General features: G+C 41.5%; 1 protein-coding gene across 4 annotated transcripts in view; it reads right to left on the bottom strand.

Annotated features, from left to right (window-relative positions):
* Positions 1-11,120, bottom strand: part of LOC131228623 (transcription factor ALC-like) — a 37,325-nt gene extending 26,205 nt beyond the window's left edge. Inside the window, exons 1-5 of one of the 4 annotated variants that reach the window (XM_058224405.1) lie at positions 10,451-11,120; positions 10,143-10,244; positions 9,296-9,388; positions 9,157-9,222; positions 8,859-9,037 (exon numbers count right to left, since the gene is read on the bottom strand). In XM_058224405.1, the coding sequence (XP_058080388.1) occupies positions 8,861-9,037; positions 9,157-9,222; positions 9,296-9,388; positions 10,143-10,244; positions 10,451-10,960 (948 nt within the window). In that variant the 5' untranslated portion in view covers positions 10,961-11,120 and the 3' untranslated portion in view covers positions 8,859-8,860. The remainder of the gene's footprint in view (positions 1-8,858; positions 9,038-9,156; positions 9,223-9,295; positions 9,389-10,142; positions 10,245-10,450) is intronic. The other 3 variants (XR_009163029.1, XM_058224403.1, XM_058224404.1) reach the window with 3 other exon arrangements.
* Positions 11,121-25,117: the final 13,997 nt, after the last annotated feature.

Here is a 25,117-nt window from a genome sequence, read left to right on the forward strand (position 1 = left end):
ACCCTTCCTGACCCATTTTCATAGCCTTTACCTCCTATACCTACCCTTCCTGACCCATTTTCATAGCTTCTACCTCCTATACCTACCCTTCTCACACCTAGTGAGGAGATAAAGGATATTCTGGACCATCAGATAATATCCACGTCGAACGGCGGATTTCAGAAGTACCTGGTTAAGTGGCAGTCACGCCCAGCTTCAGACAGTACGTGGCTCACTGAGGAGGAGCTTTAGAGACTTGATCCTGACATCTTGAGTGGTTCAAGAGTTTTGTTTCGCCAATGCTGAAATCTTCACAGCCGGAGAGAGTTGATGGGGACATCATGCGTACACCCCCCCAAAAAAAAAAAAAAAACGCACGTAAGCAAGGAGGGCTCCACCTGGATCGATGACGATGTCCAGGGAGGGCCTCCTAGTTAAGAGGACTGTGTTTTGGTTCGTCAGGGTGGACCCGATAGTCATGTGAATCCCACCATAGGTTCTCATGATCGTGGCCCAATATTCTAATTAATCTAGTACTTTGGGTTTTGCTTATTATTTTTATTAGGAATATTATGGACAATTTAGATTAGTTTGATTAGTTGCTATTTTTTATTACTTCGTCTCTAAGTAATAGGTTGCACACATGACGCGAGTTTTGGGGTATGGGGTTTTATTATAAATAGGCACCCCTTGTAGTCTTTTTTTTTCATTGAAGATTAATAAAATTTCTACATTTTTTCTGCTCCTCTAAATTTCTGAGTTGTGGAGATTCAATTGGGTATGAAACCCTCCCTTCCCTGAAGGGCTGACTACCGTGGTGCAAAGCTACACCTATCCCGATTCGCCCCCACCTTCTACCACTCATATTTCTCTCCTCCTACAATCATCTACGCTTCAAATACATCCTTTATTGCAATCGTTTTTCTCTCTACAGCAGATTTCCAGAATTTGGCTTTGCAGGAGGGCTGAAACTTCGGCGGAACACCACGCACAGACCGTGCATCGGATTAGGCTGAAATTTGAAGGTTTTGTGGCCCACCCCTGGCCGACTAGGGCCAATCTGGCCGTTTTTCGATTTGTGGGCCCCACACACGTGCGTCTGGGCCTTCACCGTTGTCTACGAGTGTGATACGTCTCTGGTTCGTCTCTCTCCTCTCTTTCACCCCTCTTTCATCCCAAATATCCAACTCTAACCCTAAATTACTCAAATCCCCAATTTTATGCCATTTCTTCAACCTTAGGGTTCCCCAAATTGAAATCTGTGAATCCCTTGGATTAGGGAATTATTTATGTGCATGTGTGGATGAATTTACCCTCCTCTAATCATTGGTGGGTATATAATTTCGATTGATCCAGCCCTAGCTTGTATAGGCCTGGGCCTGCATAGATTCCCCTTGATTGAATGCTTGAATTTTTGTGTGGGATATGGAATTTTGTGTAATTGTTTCTGGACTAACGTGATCTAAAGCCTGCCAATCTTGCACATCATATTTAATTTCATGTCCTGCATCATTTGAATAATATGATTGCAACATTTATGGATGACAGAGGATAGTATTGCATCATTTATGGCTAACATGCATAGATTTTTCCCCTAAACAATGGAAACTAGCATAGTTTTTTTTTTTTTTTTTTTTTTTTTTTTTTTTTTTTGGACATTTTGAGTTCCAAGTGTATAATCATGTGTCTTTAACCATCTCCTAAAGTTTTCCTCAGTCTACCAGACTTCATGCCATATCAAAATAATTCAGGACATTTCCAGCAAAATTTACAATTCTTGAACGCATGAAACTTGTTGCAAAACTGGCAATTAAAACCTCGATGGAACCCATGTCACCAGTAGTATAAGAGATTTTGCAAATTGGGTGGACAAACATGAATTGATTGATTACCCAGTGGAGCTATGAATTAAATGTTCCAACAATCAGGATTGGTGGTGATAGTGTGGATTGACAGATTTCCGTTGTCACTTAATGGAAGGAGAATTTTCGTCGTGTCATCCAGCAAGAGTTGCCATGTCTAGTTTCAGATCATTACTCTATTTTTCTTTATGTGTAGAGTCTTGGGGTCCCATTCCTTTCCATTCTGAACTTAAGTGTTTGGAATAAACTTATTTTGTCACTAAGGTAAAGGAATAGTAGCAGACCTTCAGTGTTAAGGGTGGGTGGGTGGGTGGGTGGGCCATATGCTGATGATGAAGCTCAATATGCTGAAAATGAAAATCAAGCGGTGGAGCCATGAAGGGCATTTTGTTGCAATGGAGGAAGCAAAGGCCGGTGTCTTCGAAGCTATTCAAGCCTTGACGAGAAAGAGAGGAAGATATTCTGGATAGGTTCATAAGCAACTCAAAACTCAAATTTAAGAAGAAAGTCGAAGAATAGAGCAAGTGGAGACAAAGATCCAAGGAGGTTTGGCTAAAAGGAGACAAAAATATTGTCTTTCCAGTTTGTTGCAAACACAAGGAGAGACAAAGCAATTGGATTTTCAACCTTTCAGAGAATGGGGAGAGAGTCAAATAGAAGCATGCTATCTATGATACTATTGTGACATTCTACTCTGACTTGCATTCAGGAAGGGGGTAGGAACCATGGATGGATAATTTAACCTTAAACTAGGAGCATAAGAGTAGGCATCTTGATCGTAATGAGTAAAGACCTGTCAAGGAAGTTGGAGATGCCGGAAGCAATCAAAAGTTTATGAAAAGAGTAAGATCTGAGGCCAGATGTGTAACCAGTTACGTTCCTAAGTTTTTTGGGGAGGTAAAAGGGGATTTGTGTCCTTTCTTGTCAAAGTTCCATGAGAGAGGGAATATCCCAAAGGACATGGGCATATCATTCATTGCTGAGATTCTTGAAAAAGATCCGGTTGTTTCTGAATGATTTTAAACCCAACAACTTAATTGGAAGCCTATACAAAATTCTAGCAAGCATCGTGGTGACCATACTTCGTAAGTTGCAGAGATGGGTGATATCAAAGGCTCAAAGTGCACTCATCATCTGGCTGTTAGATCTTGGATGAGGCTCATTTTGGGCATGAGTGCGTCAATTCCAAGCATAGGGCTAGTCTATTAGGAATTACCTGCAAACTTAGCATGGAAAAGACATATGACTATCTTGGTTGGAATTTTGCTGATTTTTACATACTAAGGTTGGCTTTCAGGTGAGGTGGAGAAACTAGATGTTAGAAAGTGAATTTGTGCACTTCTCATATTAGAAAATGGTTCTCCACAAGGCTTTTTCTAGGGCTCAAGGGCTTGCAATAGGGAGACCCACTTTCCTTGTTCCTCTTCATGGTGGTGGTTGAGGTTGTTAGCAGAAAGTTTGATCATGCTAGAAAGGATGGATTGACTAAGGGGTTTGTTTTCAGAAATGCAAAGTTCCTCATCTCTCACCTTCAACATACAGATGGTACAATTTTATTTTTCGATGCTGACAGCTCTCAGGTTGATAATCCCCAAAAGATCCTTTGATGTTTCAAGAGTATCGGGTATGAAGAAAAATATTCAAAATGCAACATTAGGTAGTAAGCAGTGTGGGGATGATCTTCGCAAACACACTCATAATAGAAAATTCCCCTCCATATATTTATGACTTCCTCTTTGTGTTGGTAAAGAGGCCAAACATTCCCGTAAGGCAATAATCGAATGGGTTAAGAGGAAGCTTTCAGGATGGGATAGTAGTACTTGTCTCTTTGGGGCCGAATTTTATGTTCCATTGTCCTGCTAGCATTTTAGACAGATTGGAAAGAATTCAAAGAAAGTTTCTTTCGAGAAGTATCAATAAGAAGCGTAAGTCCCATGTTGTCGAGAGGGAAAAGTATGTATCGCCAATGTTTTCAATATTGGTATCAATGGATGTACCACACCCATGGGAGATGGAAACATATCGGTTATCGGATGTATCGCATAATGCTTCACTGTTTTTTGAGAAACATTGGGAACCATTGGAAAATTGATCGAATTTTTCAATGAAACTTCAGGAGTTGTTAAAAAAACAGACATCATCAGATTCATTACACACTTAGAAATCAAAATATCTCACACACAAAAAATGCACATTATAAATTTCCTTTGTATAAGGTCCCAAAGTATGTGATGTCAGACAGAAGTGATGCAATTCTATTCAAAATCAATTCATATCATTTATAAATATAAGAAATAGACTGATGATACTAAAGTCAATACAATGTGATACATTGCAATACATTGCGATACAATGCAATACATTGCGATAATATCGTCGATATCCAAAAGTCCGGCAACTTCTTGTTGTAGGTTTCATATCGCTGAGGTGCGATATCAAAAATATCGGTGGATATATCAGCCATCATTATCAATATCGCAAACATTGTGTACACCTAAGGAGAGTGGGGTATATTTTGAGAATCACTTGATCTATCCGAGATAGTTCTGTTGTGAGATATTAGACAGGAAAGTATTGGAAACCATAAAAGAAGGAAAGAGGTACAATTAGTTTTCATATAATCTCGAGAGAGAGAATCCAATAAATTATTATATAATGTGATCAATTCCTTGAGAAAGCATTTTGGTCTTGGAGGTTAGAAAACAAGCTAGTCGACAGTTGAAGAACACGGTGTTGTTAAGTACTGTCTCCAAAAAAGGCTTTGTTTTAGTAGTCCATGGAATCAGAATAGAAGTACAACAAAATTGTGTTTGAGCCTTTGGACTTTTCCCCAGTGAAGTTTGGATTCAATAACGCAACAAAAACACAAGTACTGAAAATGGAACTGAATAATTCGAAAACTCATCTCGGACTACCATTACCCATGCAGAATGGTAGTTGAACAAGAAAACAAGCCAAAAAATAGATGAGTCGTACAGGGGGGCGACTCTGAAAACTCAACAGCAATTTGACCTGTGTTTCCCTGTACTTCCTTAAAGGGGGCCCATACCAGATCTTTCATGGATGAAACCAGTACGTATCATCCAACATGCACTGGTTTCGGGCGATACTTTAAACCTTGGATGCACATTGAAAATATATAATTTCTAGGTGTTCGTGAAAGACACTGAGGGAGTGCATAAAAGCCAGTAGGGGCTAAGGCAACAGTTGGTGAAGAGAGATTCACAAAGTTTCTCTTTGAAGGAATGACTATAAACACCCCACCTTAGGCGTGTCAACTTAAGAATAAGGAGATAACAACCAACAAACCTCACAGCATAAAATAAAAGAACAGTCAGGTGGGTGAGTAATTTTACTCGCCCCTCGTGAGTAATTTTTACTCGCCCCCCGTGAACATGCAGAACCAACAATAATCAAGGGTGGTCCATGTCCTCATGTTTTGTCCAATCAAGAAGATGATCTTGGAGTTCATCATGAAGTTTTTGGAAAGTTCTATAAGCCCCAAGGAAGCTTTTGTCGAATAGACACGGATCTCAAATATCAAGTCCCATTAGAAATGTGTCTTGCTGGGCCAAAGAAAGATGGGCCATGATTACAAAAATCTCGACTATACTGGATCGTTAGTCGCAATTACTCTTGATCTTCCTTAACATCATAGCAAGAATCAAAAGAACTTTCCAATGGTATATAGATCATGGAAAATGGACCCGAGGATCAAAAGATCCATGGTTCGCAACAATCAATGGCAATCAAAAGGCCAACCACTTTTAGAGGATTCTAAGCTTAATTCAAGGTCCTATTACTTAGTTTTAGTTAGAGAATAAAAGCCCTTCCTTAATTCCTTAAACTCAAATATAAACCAAAGAATCTCTATAAAAAGTGCATAAACTAAGTAAATCCCAAAAATGCCTAATTTATCAATTTCTAGATAGATTCTTTTCTAACTACCTATTCTATCTAAAAGAAGAAATGACAATCCTGTCCTTGCATCTAATGGGTGAGAATAAGGGCCTGTTTGTTAAACCTAAAATCCGAAGTCTGAATCTAAAATATGAATCTGAAGTCGGAAAACTAATAGTTAATCTAGAATAACTTGTTTGTTAACTAACATCTGAAATGTTTGAAATATATTAATATGACACATTTACCCATATGAAACAATTGTGATTGAATCCCTACCTTTAAAAACTCCATGAATTTCACTAAAATGTTTATTTGTCATCCAACCTATTGAAAAGGTCACAAACAGTTAGATGAAGAGATAACACAAATATCAACATGATCCAAAGCTTTTGTGGCCCAAAAGAATTTTTAAATGGTCAATCACCACTGTTTCCTATACAAAGGTCCATCTAAGATTTGAAGCTAATTTATTTTTTGGATCATGCCCTAAAATAAGCTTTCAATATAGATGGACGGTATGGATGTAATCACATATATCACAGTAGGCCCCAAGCGTGAGCCGGATTTCATGGGAAAGCCTTTCTCAGGAAGTCCACCACTAGAAATCTAGGTGGGGCCCACCGTTATGTTTGTGTGAAATCCACCCTGTCCATCCGTTTTGTAAGATCATTTTAGGACATAGTGCTAAAGATGAGCCGTATCGAATACTCAAATGGGCTGAAAATGTGAGGATTGGATGCCCATAATTAAAATATTCGTGGGGCCACAGAAGTTTTCAATCATACTAATATTTGTGGTTTGAGTTCATCTCACTAGGAATAATAGTATGAACAGTATTGATGGCATGTAAACATCGTTGTCGACCGCGGGGAGGTTTCAATGATAGGAATTTTCCTACCCACCTTTTTCCTTTAGAGCAGCCCACTTAAGTCTTGTATGCTCCTCATTTTTTGTTTCGAGTCCTAAAATGATCTCAAAACACAGATGGACATATTAGATTTATCGCAAACATATCGGTGGGCTCCACCTAAGATTCGAGCGCAGGAACTTCCCGCGAAAGGCATTTGCACATAATTCGCACCCCAAATCTAGGAGGAGATTGCGTACTACCCCACCAAGATCTACCTAAATATGGACAATTAAGGGCTTTGTGGGGCCTACCATGATATATATGTTTTATTCATACCGTCCATTCATTTTTTCATATTATTTTAGAAATTAAGATAAAAAACAAGGCAAATATAAGGCTTAAGTGGGCCACACTACAAGAAACTGTGGGAATTGGGTGCCTATCATTGAAAACTTCTTGGGGCCACATAAGGCTCTGATCAAGCTGATTTTTGTGTTTTTCCTTCATCCCGGTCTGTGTGACCTTATAAAGAGATTTGATGGCAAATAAGCTTCACGGTGGACGTCAGGAAGGTTTTAACGGTAGTCGTTCCTGTCCTACTACTTTATGTGGTGTGGTTGACTTGAGCTTTGGATGTGCATCTTTTTTCAGATCATGCTTTAGAATGATATAGAAAAGTTGATAGACAGTGTGGATCTAATACATAAATCATGGTAGGCTTAGAGAAGTGCCCCATGTTAAAAGTTGGGATGTGTATAACACAAGGCAGAAAATCTTTGTCGCAAAGGACAATTTTGGATTTTAAAAAAACCACGGAGCGCATTCTTGATTCCCCATTAAGCTAGACTCCTGTCACGGAAAATTTTTAAGATAAAATGGTAGAGCACTTTCCTTCTTCTGCGTTAAAAAACACCACTAAACATGGAACATTTTCCAAATTCTCCATTAAGTGCAAAAATTCAGAGTTAATAAACAGGCCCTAAGCCTCCCAATTTTTAACATATCCTTTTAAATGCCACTCATGTTCTCTCTTCTCTCATTTTGCATATTTTCCATCCAAGAAGCATGTAAGTATGATATTTCTCTACAAAGAAAAGCCCTTTGGATCTTCAAATGTGCTGAGAACCTAGCTAAGGAAGAGAGGAAAGAGAGTTACAAAGAACGAGATCAAGAAAAGAGAGAAGAAGAACTAGTTTTTTACTGTGAGGGAGAGAAGCTCAAAAAGGATTATTCCCACTTGAGTTTTCATCTCGATAAGCCTAAAACTGGCAATTGAAGTCAAGTTGTTTTCTTTTTCTTCTTTTTTTTTTTTTTTTTCTTTTTTGGTATTAAAATTTGTTGGCAATTGAAGAAAAGTTGTTGATTATTGAAGAAGATCAAGGCCAAGAAGACATTACAGAATCAAAGTGCTTTGTCATTTTGCTTCCACTTTCACATTTGTATCATTGATTGTATTCATTATAGCTTAATGCATTGAAATTTGCTGAATTCTCTCCTTTTCGTTATATTTTCTTGGTAAAGGAGACCGTAAAAACAGGCAAGGGGAGGTGCCTAATCCCTTGTCCTCTTGTAACCAGATCCCTTAGATCTCAGGTTAAATCAATTGAAAGTGGAGTCATATTCATTCAACTTCTGTATAGTTCTAGCTCTCTACATACATCCACTTGTAAGAGCTAGTGGAAACTCATAATAACAATGATCTGAACCAAACTGTACCTGGCATCAAAATGCAATCTCACACACCCACAATGACTTCAAAGTTGGAAAGCTAAGAAAGAAAAGTTAGAAGTGTCCTTGAAGAAGAAACTAAGATTTAGGTGACATCATAAAAAATAAATAGCCAATGTCTTGAAATTTGAGCCAATTACATATGCTACACAATGCAATGCTGGTGTCAAATGATGTCCAACATCATATTTCACATAGAAAAATGGCTCGCAAAGCCCCAAATGCCCATAAGTGCAATCAGGAATATCTTTCAAAGTACATTATGGTATTTCAAGACATGTAGCTTCATTTTTTGCACATTTTCGTACATTAACTTTTTATGTGGAGAGCAAGAACTAACAATATCCATGTGATTCTAAGGAAGACAATTACAACTAGAAACTGAAGTTAGTAAGATTGTCCATATTCTAACAGCAAGTTAAGGCAGGCTACCAACCTTGCAAAATTTTCCATAGAAGGGAAAAGACGGATTGCAAGTCCTTCAAAAACACCATCCTAATGAAATGATCATCAAATGATAAAGAATGCATGATCACCTTCAACTTTTTAGGAGTGCACTGAAGAGCACTGAAATGGTGTTTCGACACAATTCCGATAGCCCCCTAAAAGCCATTTGAAAAACATGGAAAGCACATTGGGCATTGGCCATATGGGTTTCTGGATCAAACTGGTGCCAAATTTCCATTATAGTCATCTTTTGCAGAACAATCAGAAGCTGAAATGCAATATGCCCAATAAGAATACAAGAATTCCTTGCTGTGCCCTTAAGCAGAAGAATTTGACGTGGTTCTAGACATTTAATCATAGAGGAAATACAGTAGAGAAATAACTCACTTGTACTTGGAGCTGAAGTTGCTTGAGATATTCAATGGCTTCGTCAAGCATCGAAGCCTTATCCGTCTGCACAAAGAGAAAAATCAAAACTCACAACCAAACTCAGGCACACAAAGAAGCTAAAGCAGTGAGAAGATACCTTATTAGAATTGGGAATGAGATTCTGCAAGGCTTTCATTTTCTCATTGATCCGGCTCCTCCTCCTCTGTCCATCAAAGTACACAATCACTAGCTACAGTTCAATGTAGAAAAAAAGAAGGAAAACAGGAAATCATCACCGACATAAATAATGGTGTGCTGGGTTCAAGCCCATAGCTTAATGGTGGACATGGTGTGTGTTTCAACGTTGAGGTCTAGAGTTCAAGACCATCTTTCCTATCGAAAATAAATGGATAAATATATAAGGGTGTGCTTGTGTATCTCAAAATCATTTTCAATTGGAATTGATTTCCACAGGAAACCACATAAACTGGCCGATTCTAACACATCCCACAAGGAATCAATCATAGTCAGTTGCTGCTCCAAGAAACACATGGTTCTACATTTGGCGATATGGACCGTCCATCTGTAGGCCGCACAAGGGATGACCCAGGGATAAAGAAAACATGGCGGACACGGGCCCCACAGTAGATGAACCACAAAGAAAGGGAACACAAGAGATGCGGAATTCTAGCAAAATGTACCAACAACCCATGTACAAAAGGGAAAAATCTATTAAATGGGTGTTAGTAAATATTTCAAGGGAGCAGTTTTCATACCATGGGCGGTCCATAGTAGAGCCCAATAGTAGGACGTTTCGGATTGGCCTACTGTACAGCCACATGTACTGCAGAGAGGCAACAAACCATGGATTGTTAACTACACAATGAACTGAATAATTCTACATGGAGTTGCTTTAACAGTTGAATGAGGAATGTATTTTCCGCACTTCATCAAAGAAGGCACTCTTTGCATGCACTTGAAACCGCAGTCTAAAAACCAAATACCTTTTCAGATAGGTTATGAACTTCAGCTGCTCTGCTTCTCTTTAGGCCGGTCCGAGGAGGAAACGGCTTTGATGGCTCCTCCGATGCTTCCGTCGCCCCTTCCTACACCAATGATAACATGTTCCAAAAAAGATTGGAAAAGGTATAGGATTTTCCTTCAAAATTCCCACTTCTGCCCAAATTGGCGATTGCTAAGCAAGCCAAAAATTTCAGCCTAGTTTAACAGAAAAATGCCGCTCTTTGTTGGAAAACACGCCCTAAGGCATTATGTATGGGGAGGAGCGGAGAGGATTATCAGCAGCGCATACCTCGCTCTCGCAATCGTAATCATCGAAATCAGCATCGGACGGGAGCTTCTGCCTCCTAGTGGGCGCAGCATCGCAGTCCCCAGAACCATCTGCTTCTTTCTTCTCAGGCCAAGGTGGGGCATGAGCTGCAGAAGACAGAAGAATTTGAGACGTGGAGTCGAGGACGGCAGATGACTCGGCGGTGGATGTGCGGTCCCTGTCCCTATCGGAAGGGGGATGGAGCGATGGACGGACGAGATCGTGAGGTAGAGTCTTGATGGGGGAGAAGAAATCCCACGAGGAGGAGTGAGGAACAAGAACAGCGGCTCTCTTGGCAGCGAGGGCGAGAGCAGCATCAGAAGAAGAAAGTGAGGAAGAGTATGGGAGGAGGATTTCTTCCTTGGGTCCTTTGTCTGCTGCCACAGCTGTTGATGACGTGGAAGAAGAGAGGAGATGGTGAAGGAAGACCGACATGTCGTCTTCGTTGTTTTCTTTAGAAGATGGGCAGCTTTTATCATACATCTCGGCCATTCTCAAGAAGAGCAAGGACAGAAAGCAACAGCAGCTGCTTCTGCCGCAGAACGACCATTTCAACACATCTCTCTCACTAATAATGACAGTTGATGATGACTGCAGAAACAAACGTTAGGGGCGCTTAGCAGAAGAGGGAAACCGAGTTTAAGCTTATGAAATCCACTTGTACCTCGGGAGCGGATTAGATGAAAGACCCCGGCCTCACCAAAGACGGTGCGGTGCGGCCCTTACCGTGGGATCCACCTTCATGTATGTATTCTGTATCCACACCGTCCACCTTTTTTCCGTATCATTTTAGTGCATGATCCCAAAAAATCCAAATCTCATGTGGACCATACTATACGAAACAGCGGTGATTGAACGCCCTTACCATTAAAAACTTCCTAGAGTGGAAATTAATGTTTGACATAAAATGATTTGAATAACCGGATGGAAGGTGTGGATATAGAATACATATATCAAGGTAAGCTCCACAGTCAGGGCTGCACCGTCTTGGGTGGGGCGGGGGTCTCACCTAATGCGCTCCCCTGTAACTCACGCTGGTTACCTGGCGCGGTTGCGTCCGGATTGAGTACTTCCTCCTCCTGTCCCGAGCTCGAGACAGGCTGGGATAGGGGCCACCGTGATGTATGGGTATTATCCACACGGTCCGTCCATTTTTCCATGTCATATTAACAAATGGGCCTAAAAATGAGTCAGATCCCAAGCTTAAATGGACCACAAAATGGGAATTAAATACTTACCGTTAAAAACTTACAAAGGCCACTGAAGTTTTTTATCAACTTGATTTATTTTATTTTTTTTTCCATTCATCCAAGTCTCTATCACCCTATAAACAGGTTGAATGTCAAATAAACGCTGTTTCCGGTGGTGTGGCCCACTCGAACAGTTTATTTGTCTTATTTCTGGACTCATTACGTAAAATGACACGTTAAAATGGGTTGACGGTGTACATCAAATCCATGCATCAGGGTGGGCCCTCCGAGCCCAGCCTGTCCCCAGCTCAGGACAGGCGGGGAAGTACCCAATCAGCGCCGGTTGGCGGGTGGGTTAAACAAGTTAAAGTGCATAAAATCCACACCGTTTACTACGTAATCCACTCATATTTAGGCCTTAGATCTATAAAAATCACAATGATTCAACCCTTGGTGGGTTGTTGTTTCTTGAATCTGAACGGGCAGAAGGCCCTGTTAATGGTCGTGCGAGTGCTTACACCTAGAGAATAGGAAGGACAGCAATGGCACCAGGTGGTTCAGGACATTCAATGCCTAAGTTAGGTGGGTAGATTTATAATATAAATTGAACTTGAATTAGAGTTTTCTGTGCTTACCTTTTTGAGTGGTGTAGTTGTTATTTTATAGGATGCTTGGGTAGCTCCCGGACTCGTGTATCTTGATAGGATCTATTAGATATACTAAAGGGTCCTAATTTGAATTGGGATCTACTTCCGAAAATATTGTCGAGGCTGTCTTGGTTGCATAATCTTCAATTTGAATCTCACTATATTTATCCTTTCTTGGTACGATGTGGGATTCTCTTTGAATGTCCCTCTTCTCAGATTGGGGTTGGTCTGATTAACTCAGGAGGTAAGTCCTATCACCGAGCTCTCTATCTTTAAACAGTTCATCTTGACAGATGAGTCACTCCTCGAAGCTTAGTTTTTGGGCCTCAGCTCGATATTAGCCCCCCAAGTCCGCTTGTTTGCATGATTGTTACATTGATGGCTTGAGCAACCCGTTTGGGCGATTCTTAGTCGGCGCCACTTTGAGATTCCACCTTGTGGTTGTATGTTCTATGTAATAGGTCAGTTCGGTTTTCCCATAACAATTGCCTCCCTACTTCCAAACTTGATGTATGTGAGCTTGGGAAGTAAGAGCCTGAATTGATCTATAAGAGCGGGAGTTGAATTTCAAACAGTAGGTAGCCCGATCTTTTTGTTTTTCAAATTTGTGGTCTAATGATGAGGGAGGGAACTGAAAAGGATGGTGTTTGTCACGGGAATAAAAAAAGATATGATGGCGGTTTCGTAGTATGAGGGGACACCCATTAAATGGTGAGTAGTGTTCAGCTTTTTGAGTGATTTATGGCCAGACACCTGTTGCTCGACCATTTAATGCTTTACTTGGGCGAACGCTATGACCCCACGTGGAAGAGCTTGTTAATCGAGGCATCTCCTCGTGCTTCCATGGACGCTACCAACATTAAATGCATAGCTACTTGATTGCTTATAAAGAGAGGTTTCTCTCCTCATTGTGCGCCTGCATGACTTTGCAAAGCCCAAGCTCTACTAACCTATGCCTTCTTTGAGCCTCCAAGTTTCCCTTCTTCCAACGTTCCTTAGTCGGAAATTTTCTGTGTCAAGGCTTTACTTCCAGTACGCCTTGTTCTCTTCCTCTTAGCATTCGTTCTCTTCCTTGTCTCTTTTTTATGTCTTCCGGGGAGAACTCTGGGGGGCCTCCATTTCGGGGGCCTTCCATGGGGAGTCTATATATGACAGTACATACTCTCGACTAGCTTCGTCGGGGAGACCGCCACCAGTGGTGGCTCCTCGTGTTAGGAAGCCCTCTTCGCCTCAGCTAGAGACAGCTTCTTCCTCTTCTCAGGGGGCGGCCTTATCAGCCAATATCTTTGTTTTTCGATTGCAACAGAAGGACTTGCAGTCCATTCGAACGGAGTTCGGGATCCAGTGCTTGGTGGGGCTACAACTTCCTCGAGCTAGGGAGCTTCTGGGCCATCCTCCTGTGAGGGAGGTGGCCTTATATCCAATTTTCTTCTCTTATAGCCTGCAACTGTCTTTCCATCCATTAGTGAGAGAGGTGTTGCACTGCTTAAGGGTTGCTCTAGGACAACTGAACCCTAATGTATGATAAGTTGTCTTCGGATGCTATGCCCTATGGCAGCAGGTCGGCAACTCTGAGCTCTCCTTAGATGAGCTTCATTACTTATACCAAACCAAGAGCAGTCATGCTCTTAAGGCTATTACCATTTCTCTTTCTGGACGAGCAAGGGCTAGGCCATCATTACAAACAACCTGTCCTCCAACAAGGGCTGGAAGGACAGGTGATTCTTCACTATGGGAGGATGGGAGGCCCCTGCGTCGGAGTTGGATGGATTACAAGCCTGAATTCCCACCTTATTTGCCCTCACAGGTCGGAACATGAGCTGCAGTCTTGTACTTGTTGTTTTGTTTTTTATTTTTTTACAAATATCTAACTCATATTATAGTTGTTTTTCCCTTTTTTTATAGCTCTTTCCAGATCTCAACCCAAACTCTTGGCCCCTCTCCCCCAAAAGTTTTGCAGTAGGTCAGTATATTGGTGGTTGGACCAGGTAACTGAAGTTCTCTCTACCACGGATAATTTTCTTTTTTTCTTTTTTTTTCTTTTTTTTTTTTTTGCTCCGAGCCATCTAATTAAGTTTAACTTTTGTCTTCTTTATTTTTGTAGAGATGTTTGATCATCCTCAACCAAAGAGGATGCCTCCCCTCCGTGGCGGAGATGGAGCGGTTAAAGGCCATTGCAAGGAAGACTGCCCCACTGGCTCTTGCCCGGGACTGCCTCTCCCAAGGGTGGTTCTTTTGAACGCATAACAGAGAGGGCAACGGTTAAGGTTACTCCCGAGGTCCACCTCTCGATCACATGGGCAGGGGAGGGGAGAGATGCTGCAGTAGAGGCGGATGTTGCAGCAGTCCCCATGGAGTGTCAATTGACATCTCCAACTGCAATTACACATGGCTCACTTCCCTCAAGTATCCCATCAAGGGAGGTGGTTAACTTAGAGTCTTCCCCTACCTGCGTTGAGGAGGATTGAGCTGAGGCTACCCGTGCTCCAGAGGGTGTGTCTAAGCACCAGAGTTCAGCTCTCCAGGGGGCTGTTGTTGCGTGGGCATCGTCGTTTGTGCCCTTTTGAGGCATATGGTCGTGTTGGCTAATTGGGGATGAGCCCATTTCCCTGAGGAGGAAGTGGATGAGATACTCTCCTTGAGAGCTAGCGATGTTCTAGAGGGGGGTGAATAGGACAATGCCAAATAATCAAAATAAATGCGGAATATATAAAGAATACAGAATCTCAATCGCCCAAGTATTGAAACCTTGATTCTAAATAATTCATAGGACAATCTTTACCTAAAATGTTAGGTATGACAACCTTATTTCACGAATGTCTTTTGTTCACAACCCCAAGTGCAGGGCTACAATGTAGTAATAATATCAGTGAGACCAAAGTTAAATCCACAAGGACTAATCTCGTGTGTTTTCTGAGAACAACTAGAACTAGAACTAGAAGAAGATGAAAACCTAATCTAGAAATGTGAGAGAATAATTATAAAAAAACTTAATGAAAAACTTTATGAAATTCAAAAGTGGGAAACTAGGGTTTTCAAGGATCCACTTATAGAGATGAGGGAGATCTATGCTTAATTCACAAACACAACTGGAATCAAAGTCCCATCTTTATCTAATTGGAAGATATCTCATTAAAAGTCAAATCTGAACTTCCGTTGATCTAGTTCTCAATGGATGAGAGGTATGAAAACTAGAAGTGATTTTATCACAAAACCATGCCCCTAGGACAAAGCAAACAACAGAATTTACCAATCCACAACCAGTCTGAGCGAATTGTGAGAGTTAGGAAGGATTCCATCATCCAATCATGCCTAGGGGACGATGGTGAACAACAGAATTTCCTAAATTCACAATCCCAATAATGAAAAGAACATACTCAAAACTATCGAAGATTCATTGTAATTTAAGTCACAACAAATCATTAAAAACTAGAAGTATTCCTTATAATCAAAGAAAAATCAATATAAACATGAATTAAAGCAATAGAAAATATCCTATCACGCTACAAGCTTCACCTCTTAGCCCTAGCTAAGAGGTTTAGCCAACCATAAACATGATTGAACTAGAATCTCTAAAAAAAAACATAATAAAAAGAAAGGGAAGAAAACTCTTGATAACGGCCATTCCATGCTTGAGCTCCCTTCTTCCTGATGCGTCCGGCAAGAAAACGGCCTGGCCGGTTACTATCATTCTCTCCCTCTCTCTTGCTTACGTTTCTTTCTCTTCTTTTTTTCCTCTCCTCTTAGCATATCCGACGGGATCTTTTATACGCTGTATCGAGTCTTCTAGAGAGTCGGCATTGCATTGTTGGCTGCGTAACATCGTGCACAACTGCACCGTTGAGATGATCTCGATCTAATTTTCTTAGAGTTCATCCTCCAACGAATTCATTCAAGGTGTTGGCCGTAGGAATTGTCCCTAATTGGCCCGTTCTTTGTCGAAAGAATGATTCTCTTCACATGGCGGATCCATCTCTCCCCATTTATCTTTTGTCTCGGCTTCATTAGACGGGTCAAATTAATTATGGGACAATCCCTAGTCCCTCTAGGTGAACATCCGTGGCCCCATTGATTTAATCGAGCATTCGTTTGTTGCATAAATCGTTCGTAAAATAGAGCATGCGCAACACTTCTTGCGTAGAAATTGGGGATCATGGGGTCTGTTTTAACTGGGATAGGAAAGGATCATGGTTTGGTCAATTTTTCCCCTAGATCATGATGAACGATGCTGATCGTTCATCTAATCACCTTGGTGGGCCCTCATACCTCCAAACAGACGCTGTCTGCCTAATTTCCTGCGCAGGGCTTTGTGATCGTCTCGGATTTGTCCTCGATTTTGATAGAGAGTGGAATCCATAGTTTTGTGGTCGAAACTCTCGTCCAAATCAGATGGACGGTCCCGATCAATCATCTGGGATGATATTGACGGTCCACCATTCGTCTAGTGGACAGCTGCTGTTTAACTGGGATTTGTCGGTCAAACCTATTTTGATTGGGATTCCCAATCCCATGGACTGGGAATCTGATAGGGATCTATTGGTCAAACCTATTTGTCGGTCAATTCTTGAAATTTTCCCCGTCTCTTCTGACTGACTTCGATAGGGATCTGAATTCCTTTTCCAGGATTCAAACCGATTGGTTCTTCATCATCAAAACCCATCCTTTTCATCATTCTCCTGCTTGCAGGACTATATTTCTTGAGATCGCAAGACGTCAGCTTTTCGTGATATACATTATTCTTAGCTCTTTCTTCTATCTTTGCTTCTGAAGAGGCGTAAAATTCAATCGGCTCCCGATATTTTGCACTAGCTTCAACATGAAACTTTCTAGAATAGCCGGGAATGACTTGTTTCTTTCAGCATATGGCAATGGTACTATATAATTTGACTGCAGGATTTTTAACTATTCAGGTGATAATGTTAATGGCGGTTGTCCTGGCTGTCTCAGATGTTTCAGCACAAAATAGAATTTCTTCTTTGCTTTTGAAATTCCAAACGACCTCGTCTTTTCGGATTCCCCTTTTATCGCTTTCACATGAGTATTTTTCAAAGCTTTGTTCTCGTCATTCTTTTTCTCTTATCCTCTGGCAAATCTTTCATAATAACTTGCGTCAGCAAAGAAGGCTTCGTGCTTTTGTGTATGGCCTCGCATTGGCCATTACTTTATATTGTATTCCGTTCTTATAGCACTTGAAACATTGATGAAGGGAAGAAGGTATAATACCATACTGATGTATCCGTGGTCTTCCCAAGAGAAGATTATATGTCATGACTGCATTAATCACATGGCAAACAACATCAGTAGTCAATTCTCCTATTTCCAATGTCATTGTAAATTTATCGAGTGCACACTGCCCATCTTAATTAAAGCCCTGTATCATCATTCCACTAGGGCACAGATCAGAATGACGGCAGCCCAATTTATTCAACATCATTAGTGGTAGTAGGTTCACCGCAGATCAATTGTCGAGCATAATTCTTTTTACTTCCTTGTCGCGAATGTGGCCTATTATCATTAGTGGCCTATTGTGCCCTGTATCACAGGTTAGATCATCATCAGAGAAGGAAACTACTAGCATACAGTCCTCTCCTTCTTTGCATTCTTCATTTTCCATTTCCACAAGCAACGTTTCTTTGACATTGTGGTCAGATAGCGCTTGAATCAGACTCTGCCTAAAGTCCTCTGATAACTTTAACACATCATAAATGCTTAACCTAGCCGGTATGCCTTTCAAGTGACTTACTACGTCATAAGTCACCTTTGCTGCCTCATTCTTTTCTTCTTTCTTATCACTGTCATGTTGATCCCTGATGATCTCTGTACTTGCGGTTCCGACTTTCTGCCTCGGGGGACTTGCCATTCTTTTCCCCAACCATAGCGTGATTACCGCGGCCTCCCCTGTCATCTTATGATTTTCTTTCCCTGTTCTTTCATGAATATTTTCCCGAACTATTAGTACATTCACTGTTGCCTTTGCATCTCTTTCCTTTTCTTTTCTAATCACTATTTTGCCCCTGTTTATCATTCTTTGTATTATACATTTTAATGTATAACAATTTTCTGTCGGGTGCCCTACAAGACGATGATAGTGACAGAAATCCCTTTCTCTTGTCCTTGTTGCATCTTTGGGGCATTTGGATGCAGGTAATTCTATCGTACTGGCTTTCAACAGTTGGTTCATCATGAACATCTTCTCTATCGAACGCGAACCCTTTGTAAGAATTAAGTGATCTGGGTCTTTTTTCACTAAACCTGTTTCTAGGACGGCTTGATTCTTCCTTCCGCTCTGTCCTTTTTTCTCCTAAATCTCTCGTTTCTTGACTTCTTTTCTCATGGTCCATAGTATTTGCGATCAACCTACTGGGTCCTCTTTTAGCCATTTCATAGTGAAACACTGGCATTTTTCGGGTCATTAGCTCTAAGGCATGGGCTTTGGTGGCCAGATCACGGAAAATCTTGATATTAGCGCTAGTAAGCCCAAACGCGATTCCCGTTTCCATGGAGTTCAAACACATCTTGACCTGCTCTTTTTCTTTCGGCAACTTCTACAAAGAGGCTCCCAATGTCTTTCATCTATGTAACGTCTCGAAAAAATCCGTACAAGGACCCGAATACCACCTCAGGCAGAGATTACCCAAGACCAAAACCTTTAGAAATTAGGTTAATGTTAGCAAGTGCTAAACTAGAGTGCTTGTGAAATTAGCACTAATCACTTTAAATATGATCTGTAAGACCCAAAACGTGCAGTATCATTGACGCTACATTATCCTGAAATCTAGAATCCATCCCTAAACTCGGTTGCTCTCGGGAGCACACCAAAACTCCATATCGGACCTGGACCGCACGTCGAAAGTCCGATTACCCCGAAACTATACGGAGATGACCGCATTATTGGACTTGACAACTCCCTCGAAAATCAAGTCATGATTGTGTCTAGAAATGCACAACTTGAGCCTGGAGCAAAGTGTGTGAGAAACGTGAAAATATTTAGAAATAAAATCTGAATTTAAGTAATCTGAGTCGTGTCGCTTGTAGGCCAAATATAAGGATTCAGACCGTTAGAATCTGACCCAAATACACCCTCGGATCAGGAGAAATGTCCCACACATGTCGATGTACTTGTGGCCCTGATCGAGTGACCGTGACCGTTAAACTGAAACTGGTCCGCCACGGCTGATCTACAAACCCGATCGGAACGAAAACTCAGCCTGACCTAGATCCATAGTTAGGCAGCTTAAGTTCGACTACACGTAGAAAAGGGGCCACCAGAAGTGTTCTGTTGGACCAGAACAGTCCGTATTTGGATATAACTTAAGTATACCTTAGCCCTGGGGTCATTCCCATTAAACCTGGGCCTATATAAGGACCTTAAACCCTCTCTCTCTCACCCCATATGAATTTGAGAAACCCTAGGAGTGAGAGGAGAGAAAAGAGAAGGGAAAAGAGAGAAAGTGAGAGTGAGAGTTGGAGATTCTTTCCGGGATTCGATCTCGCTACTCCACGCACTCAACTGTCATTCCTGTATCACTATATAGGCGATTCCGACTCCGTACTTAGGTAAGAAAACCTAACCCTAACTTGTTTTAGGGTTTCTAACTATTGTTACAGATGAAATAGCTGACTTATTCCCTGATATAGGTTATTGTGGTGCCGTAGACAAGACTTAGCTTTAAAACTGAGTTCGTTACGAGTCTACCGGCGAAAGGTGAGGACTATAAATGTATAGGTTATGGTTTTCAAGGCTTTCGATATCGGTTAATGGTTTATTACTGATGTGGGTGCTAGTTCACATGCCAAATGCGATGTTTATTTTGCGTTTCAATTATATATGAACTATATGGAGTTTAGTGTATTCCATGTATTTGTAGAAAAGATCGTATGCGTATGGAATTTAAAAATGTGTTTGCATTATTAATTGCCGTGTGTTTATATTAGTTGTATGTGTAACAACTCCTTAGTGTAAGGATTTGCCTTAATACATGTTATCACCAACATACGTCATGTATGTTGGAATATGCAGTCTAAGTGTTTGTAAAAATGTCTGAATGAACAAGTGTGTAATAAATTGTACTTTATATGGGCATTGAGAAGAGATTCTCAACTACCTTAACAATGTGTATGATTTCCTCCATGTAACTTATATTCTTTGTCTGTTTTACTTAGACACTGCCTATGTGTGAATTCATGTTTAAGTTGAAATCCATCAAATGCTCATATGCTTGTATGATTGGAATTGTTGATCCATTACTGTTCTGATTAGCTTGTATGATTATCTATTATAGTTGATTTTGTTTGGGACTACAGAATAGTCCAGGCAATCGGTAACAGGCATTGAATAGGTGGCTGAGGTTGATTTCGCCACATAGGACATGATCGATGAATCCGAGCCGTACTTAGGATGTTGGCAGTGGTTAGGCCACATGGAGTGCTTACGCACTTCATGTCAATCAACTCAATGTGCGCTCGTACTAGTCGAGCTCGTCAAGTAACCTGATTGACCCGATGTATATTTACCATGTATGGACGCTACTGCTTGAATCTAAGGTACCAAACTCACCAGTGAAAACCCTTTAACCTTGGTACCTCGATCCGCTAAGACCCATGAGCCGGGCATAGTGGTATGGGACATCGTGGTGGAGCTGTCGGCCTACGCTGGGGTAACGAGCCTCCCATAGTAACCAGTGAGCAACACAGTCTCGTGAGCCGAATACTGTGGTATGGGACACTGTATTCGAGCTGTCGGCCTACACTGATAAGGTAACGAGACCTTTGTAGTGAACTTGAGCGTATGCTAAGATTGCGTAGAGGCGACGAGCCCTTACGTAGCAACAAGAGTACACTAGGCCTGCACTAATAAGGTGACGAGCCCTTTGCAGTGACCTAGAACCGCAATATTGTATGAGAATTGCTAGGACTAACGACCCTAGAATAGATCATTGTTTGGGAATTGATATAAGGGAGGTACCTTAGCTTCCCAATCCTACTGTATGAAAAGGACTAATAAGAACTTAGTAATCACGCTCATGCACCACATTGCATGTGTCGTTTGGCGATGTGTAGAGAGCACGAGGAAGTGACTGACATGCGCGACCGTTAGATAAAGATCGCTGAGGGAGTGCAGGCGAGAGCATGCATCATTTATTCATACCATTCCTGTATTAATCAGAGTACTTAGGGATGTTTGATTGTATTGCTTTATCATTACTGCTTGACTGAATTGATAACATGTTAACATTTGCTTTATTGTTCCACTGAGTTGATCACTCACTCCCACGTTACGGGACGGTGTTTTAAACACCAACCTGACCCTGTTGTAGGTTCAGATGATGGTGTAGCCTACAAGGCGAAGCCGGACTTTGAGGATGATGATGAGGTATTCTCATATATGCAGTATTCAGGCGGGTTCTCGTAGACCGTTCTGAATCGACGGGGCTTCATGGTTATACTTGTAGTGGACTGTTACATTTTTGATATTTTTGAATTTTAAAACAATATATGTAATTATTAACCTGGCAATGCATACATACTTTGGGGACCTAAACTAGTTTATCAAGTTATACATATTTATTTTAGTCTTCCGCGTGCGTATTACAACTGTCCCTGGATTATGTTTTACTGATTTGGCTTAATCTTATTCATGTTTTATACACTAATACAGACAACATTTAATCATCATTAAATATGTTGCATAAGTGTTGTGTTGGAACTTGGGAGTTGGACTTTTACTCGACCCCCAAATTTCAGGACGTTACAATCTGTCTATGAATTTCTCCACAGGTTCCCCTTCTCTCTGCCATATCAAAGCTAACTCCGTAATGCAACGTCTCGTTCTAACGAGAAGAAATTTGACATGAAAGTGTCTTGCATTTGTTCCCAAGTGCGTATCGATCCTGGAGCCAAACTAGAATACCATTGGAATGCCTTACTTATCAGAGAAGATCCGAACAATCATAGGCAATATTGTGGTATTGTGGAGAAATTTCTCATACTGGTGATGAAATGCATCAAATGTTCCTCTGGCGATCCATCCCCATTAAACTTCTGAAAGTATGGATGGTTGAAGTTAACTGGAAAAGGGACATCTTCCACTTCCCTTGGATACAACGTTCTATATCTAAATCGGCCGACATTCTTACTCTCTCTTTCTGTTCTGACAGCTTCCTCAACAACTTGTCGTACTTCCTCTTGGGTTATGGTTCTCACTGTTGGAGAAGATTCGAATGATCCTACCCCCGGTGGCTGAAAGCCTTCAGGTTGGTGTTCTTGTCCGTTCACCATGCCCATAATTGGAGGAGCCGCCATCTGGGCCACATTGTACACGAGAGTTGCCAAAGCTTCTTTAAGATTTCTACACTCTTCTATTAATGTTCTCTGTGCTTATGCCATTTCATTCATATGATCTTCCGTGGCCGGCATAGTTTCCTGATTCGTGCCGGCCATGTGTATTGTAGCTTCCCCACTTCCTGATGAAGCTGTAGTTAGAGTAGGATGGGAATATATTGATGTGATGGGGCTTACGAAGAGGGGAGTCTCGTTCAATTTTCTTGTACTTCCACTGCAACTGATTGATCGAGGTGATACAAAAGTAGGCGATCCTACGAGTAGTGCCTTTCCTTTTTGTTCTTTTATCAATCGGACTCTTGAAGCAATCAAAGCCGAGAAGTCACGTGACGCTAACTGCGGAACTATCTGCCTAGGATATATTGCAAGAGGGGCTAATTCATGTAAGACCCGTGTCCTAATCCGTACTGTTCCGTTGGCTTCCGCGATCCTTCCGGTCAAATTTCGGCAACCTTCGCACCGTATTCGGTGTTTGCGCACGATCCTAAGCCAGGTCCCGCACACCGACATCAGCTTGATCCGAAAGTTGTATCATAGCGACCGCGTCGTCGCCGCGGTTCCAACGCCGTAACTTGCGCACCGAACCGATACCCAGGCAAGAAGATGCCGATCTGCGTTTATTCCGAAGAAACACCGCGTGTTGCGGATTTCGAGGGAATCTCTACTATAAGTCCCATCAATCAACCATTAAAGCATCCCATACCTCAAGTACAACAACCCATCTCCATCTCTTTCAAAAGTCTACCCCCCTTTCCACCTCACCACTCCTCTTTTTCCCATTTTCAACATCACCCATACCCCTTTTACAATTTTTCAACCCAAACCATCCCCCATCACACCTCACCCATCCATATCACCCCTCTCTCTCTCTCATTTCTCATATCTCTCCAAGCAACCCAAGCCTCTCACGTCTAACACTCTCTCAACTTCAAGTGTGGCCCACCCTCTCATCTTCAATCTCAACCATTCATCTTTCATCAACCTCCATTAAAAGTGAAGGTAAGGAGCTAAGGAGTCCAAGGGAGCAAGGAGAAGGAAGATAAGGTGGGTGATTTTCCATTATTTTAAATTTTTGGGCCCACTTGTTGGTGGGACCCAATTGGATGTATGTGATTTAATCAAGAGGGCCCATAGTGGCGGGGTTCCTCTATCTCACCGTATGTCTCTCTCTATCTCTCTCTTTCTCTCTTTCTTTATAATGGTGTGGATCCCACCAATATGTGTTACATCTACCCCGTCCATCTACATCAGACGGTGTGGCCCACTCTATTACAGGCGATGATCCACACCATCCACTGTTTGGATGGGTCCAATGCATCTTTATATACATATATATGTATATATATGTATATATTTATATGTGTATATTTTATATAATATATAATATATATATAATATAATATGTATTTTATATATATAATATAAGATATATTATAAGTATATGCACATATAGTGGTGGGCCATGTCTACGTGGGACCCACCACAATGATAAGAATTGTAAATCGTCCAGCGTCCCTGGACGCTGGACTTGCAAACATTACCTTATTTAAAAAAAAAAAGAAGAAAGGGAGTGGTGGGCCACTCATGCAGGCCCCACCTTGATGTATATGTAAGATCCAAGCCGTCCATGTTGTTCCTCAACTCATTTTAGGCGTTGAGCCGAAAAATGAAGTTGATCCCATTTTCTGGCGGGCCATACCATGGGAACTAGTAGTATTACCCTTAAAATCCACCGTGACCCTTCTATTTGCCAAAAATAGGGCGAATATTGGACTCCTTGGGTCGGTCTTGGACCAAGGAATCCAATGGTTGGTGTGGATCTTACTAAAGCGGGCCCCACCTGGGAAAAACCGCAGAAAAACCCCGTTTTAAAAAAAAAAAGGGAACCAGCAGCTGGGCTGCCTGACGGACGGACGTGCTGGGGCTCACGGCCCCAGCTATGGGCCCCACCTTGGCTCCTTTCGATCATCAACACCGTGCATTCGATGGGTACCCTCGGTCCACACGTCCACCCCGAAAATCAGCCTTATACTAAACTCAGGTGGGCCATACCATTTAAAATCATGTGAAGACATGCCAAAACATATAACATCACTTGGTGGGGCCTACCTGATTCTTGGATGTTACTGAAATTTGGTCTGGACCGTTAGTCCAGTGAGACACACAAAATGGGTGGGCTGGATCTGTGGACCACATCACGGTGGGCCTTAAGTTTGGATGGCCTCATCAACGTCAAAAGGCAAATAAACGTTACTGTGGTCCCTGGTCTACGAGACCTTGTAAGCTGGGTGGAGGCCAGATAAATGTTCCAGTGGGCCCTCCTCCACCACGTGACCCTTGTGAACAGGTTAGATGAAAAATAAATATCGGTGGGCCCATTTTGTATGAAAAATAAATATCAGTGGGCCCTATCTAGGCCCACGTGACCTTATGAATAGATTGGGTGATAAACAAATATTGTAGTGGGCCCT

The sequence above is a fragment of the Magnolia sinica genome, chromosome 16 (assembly GCF_029962835.1).
Source record: "Magnolia sinica isolate HGM2019 chromosome 16, MsV1, whole genome shotgun sequence".
Lineage (NCBI taxonomy): Eukaryota > Viridiplantae > Streptophyta > Magnoliopsida > Magnoliales > Magnoliaceae > Magnolia > Magnolia sinica.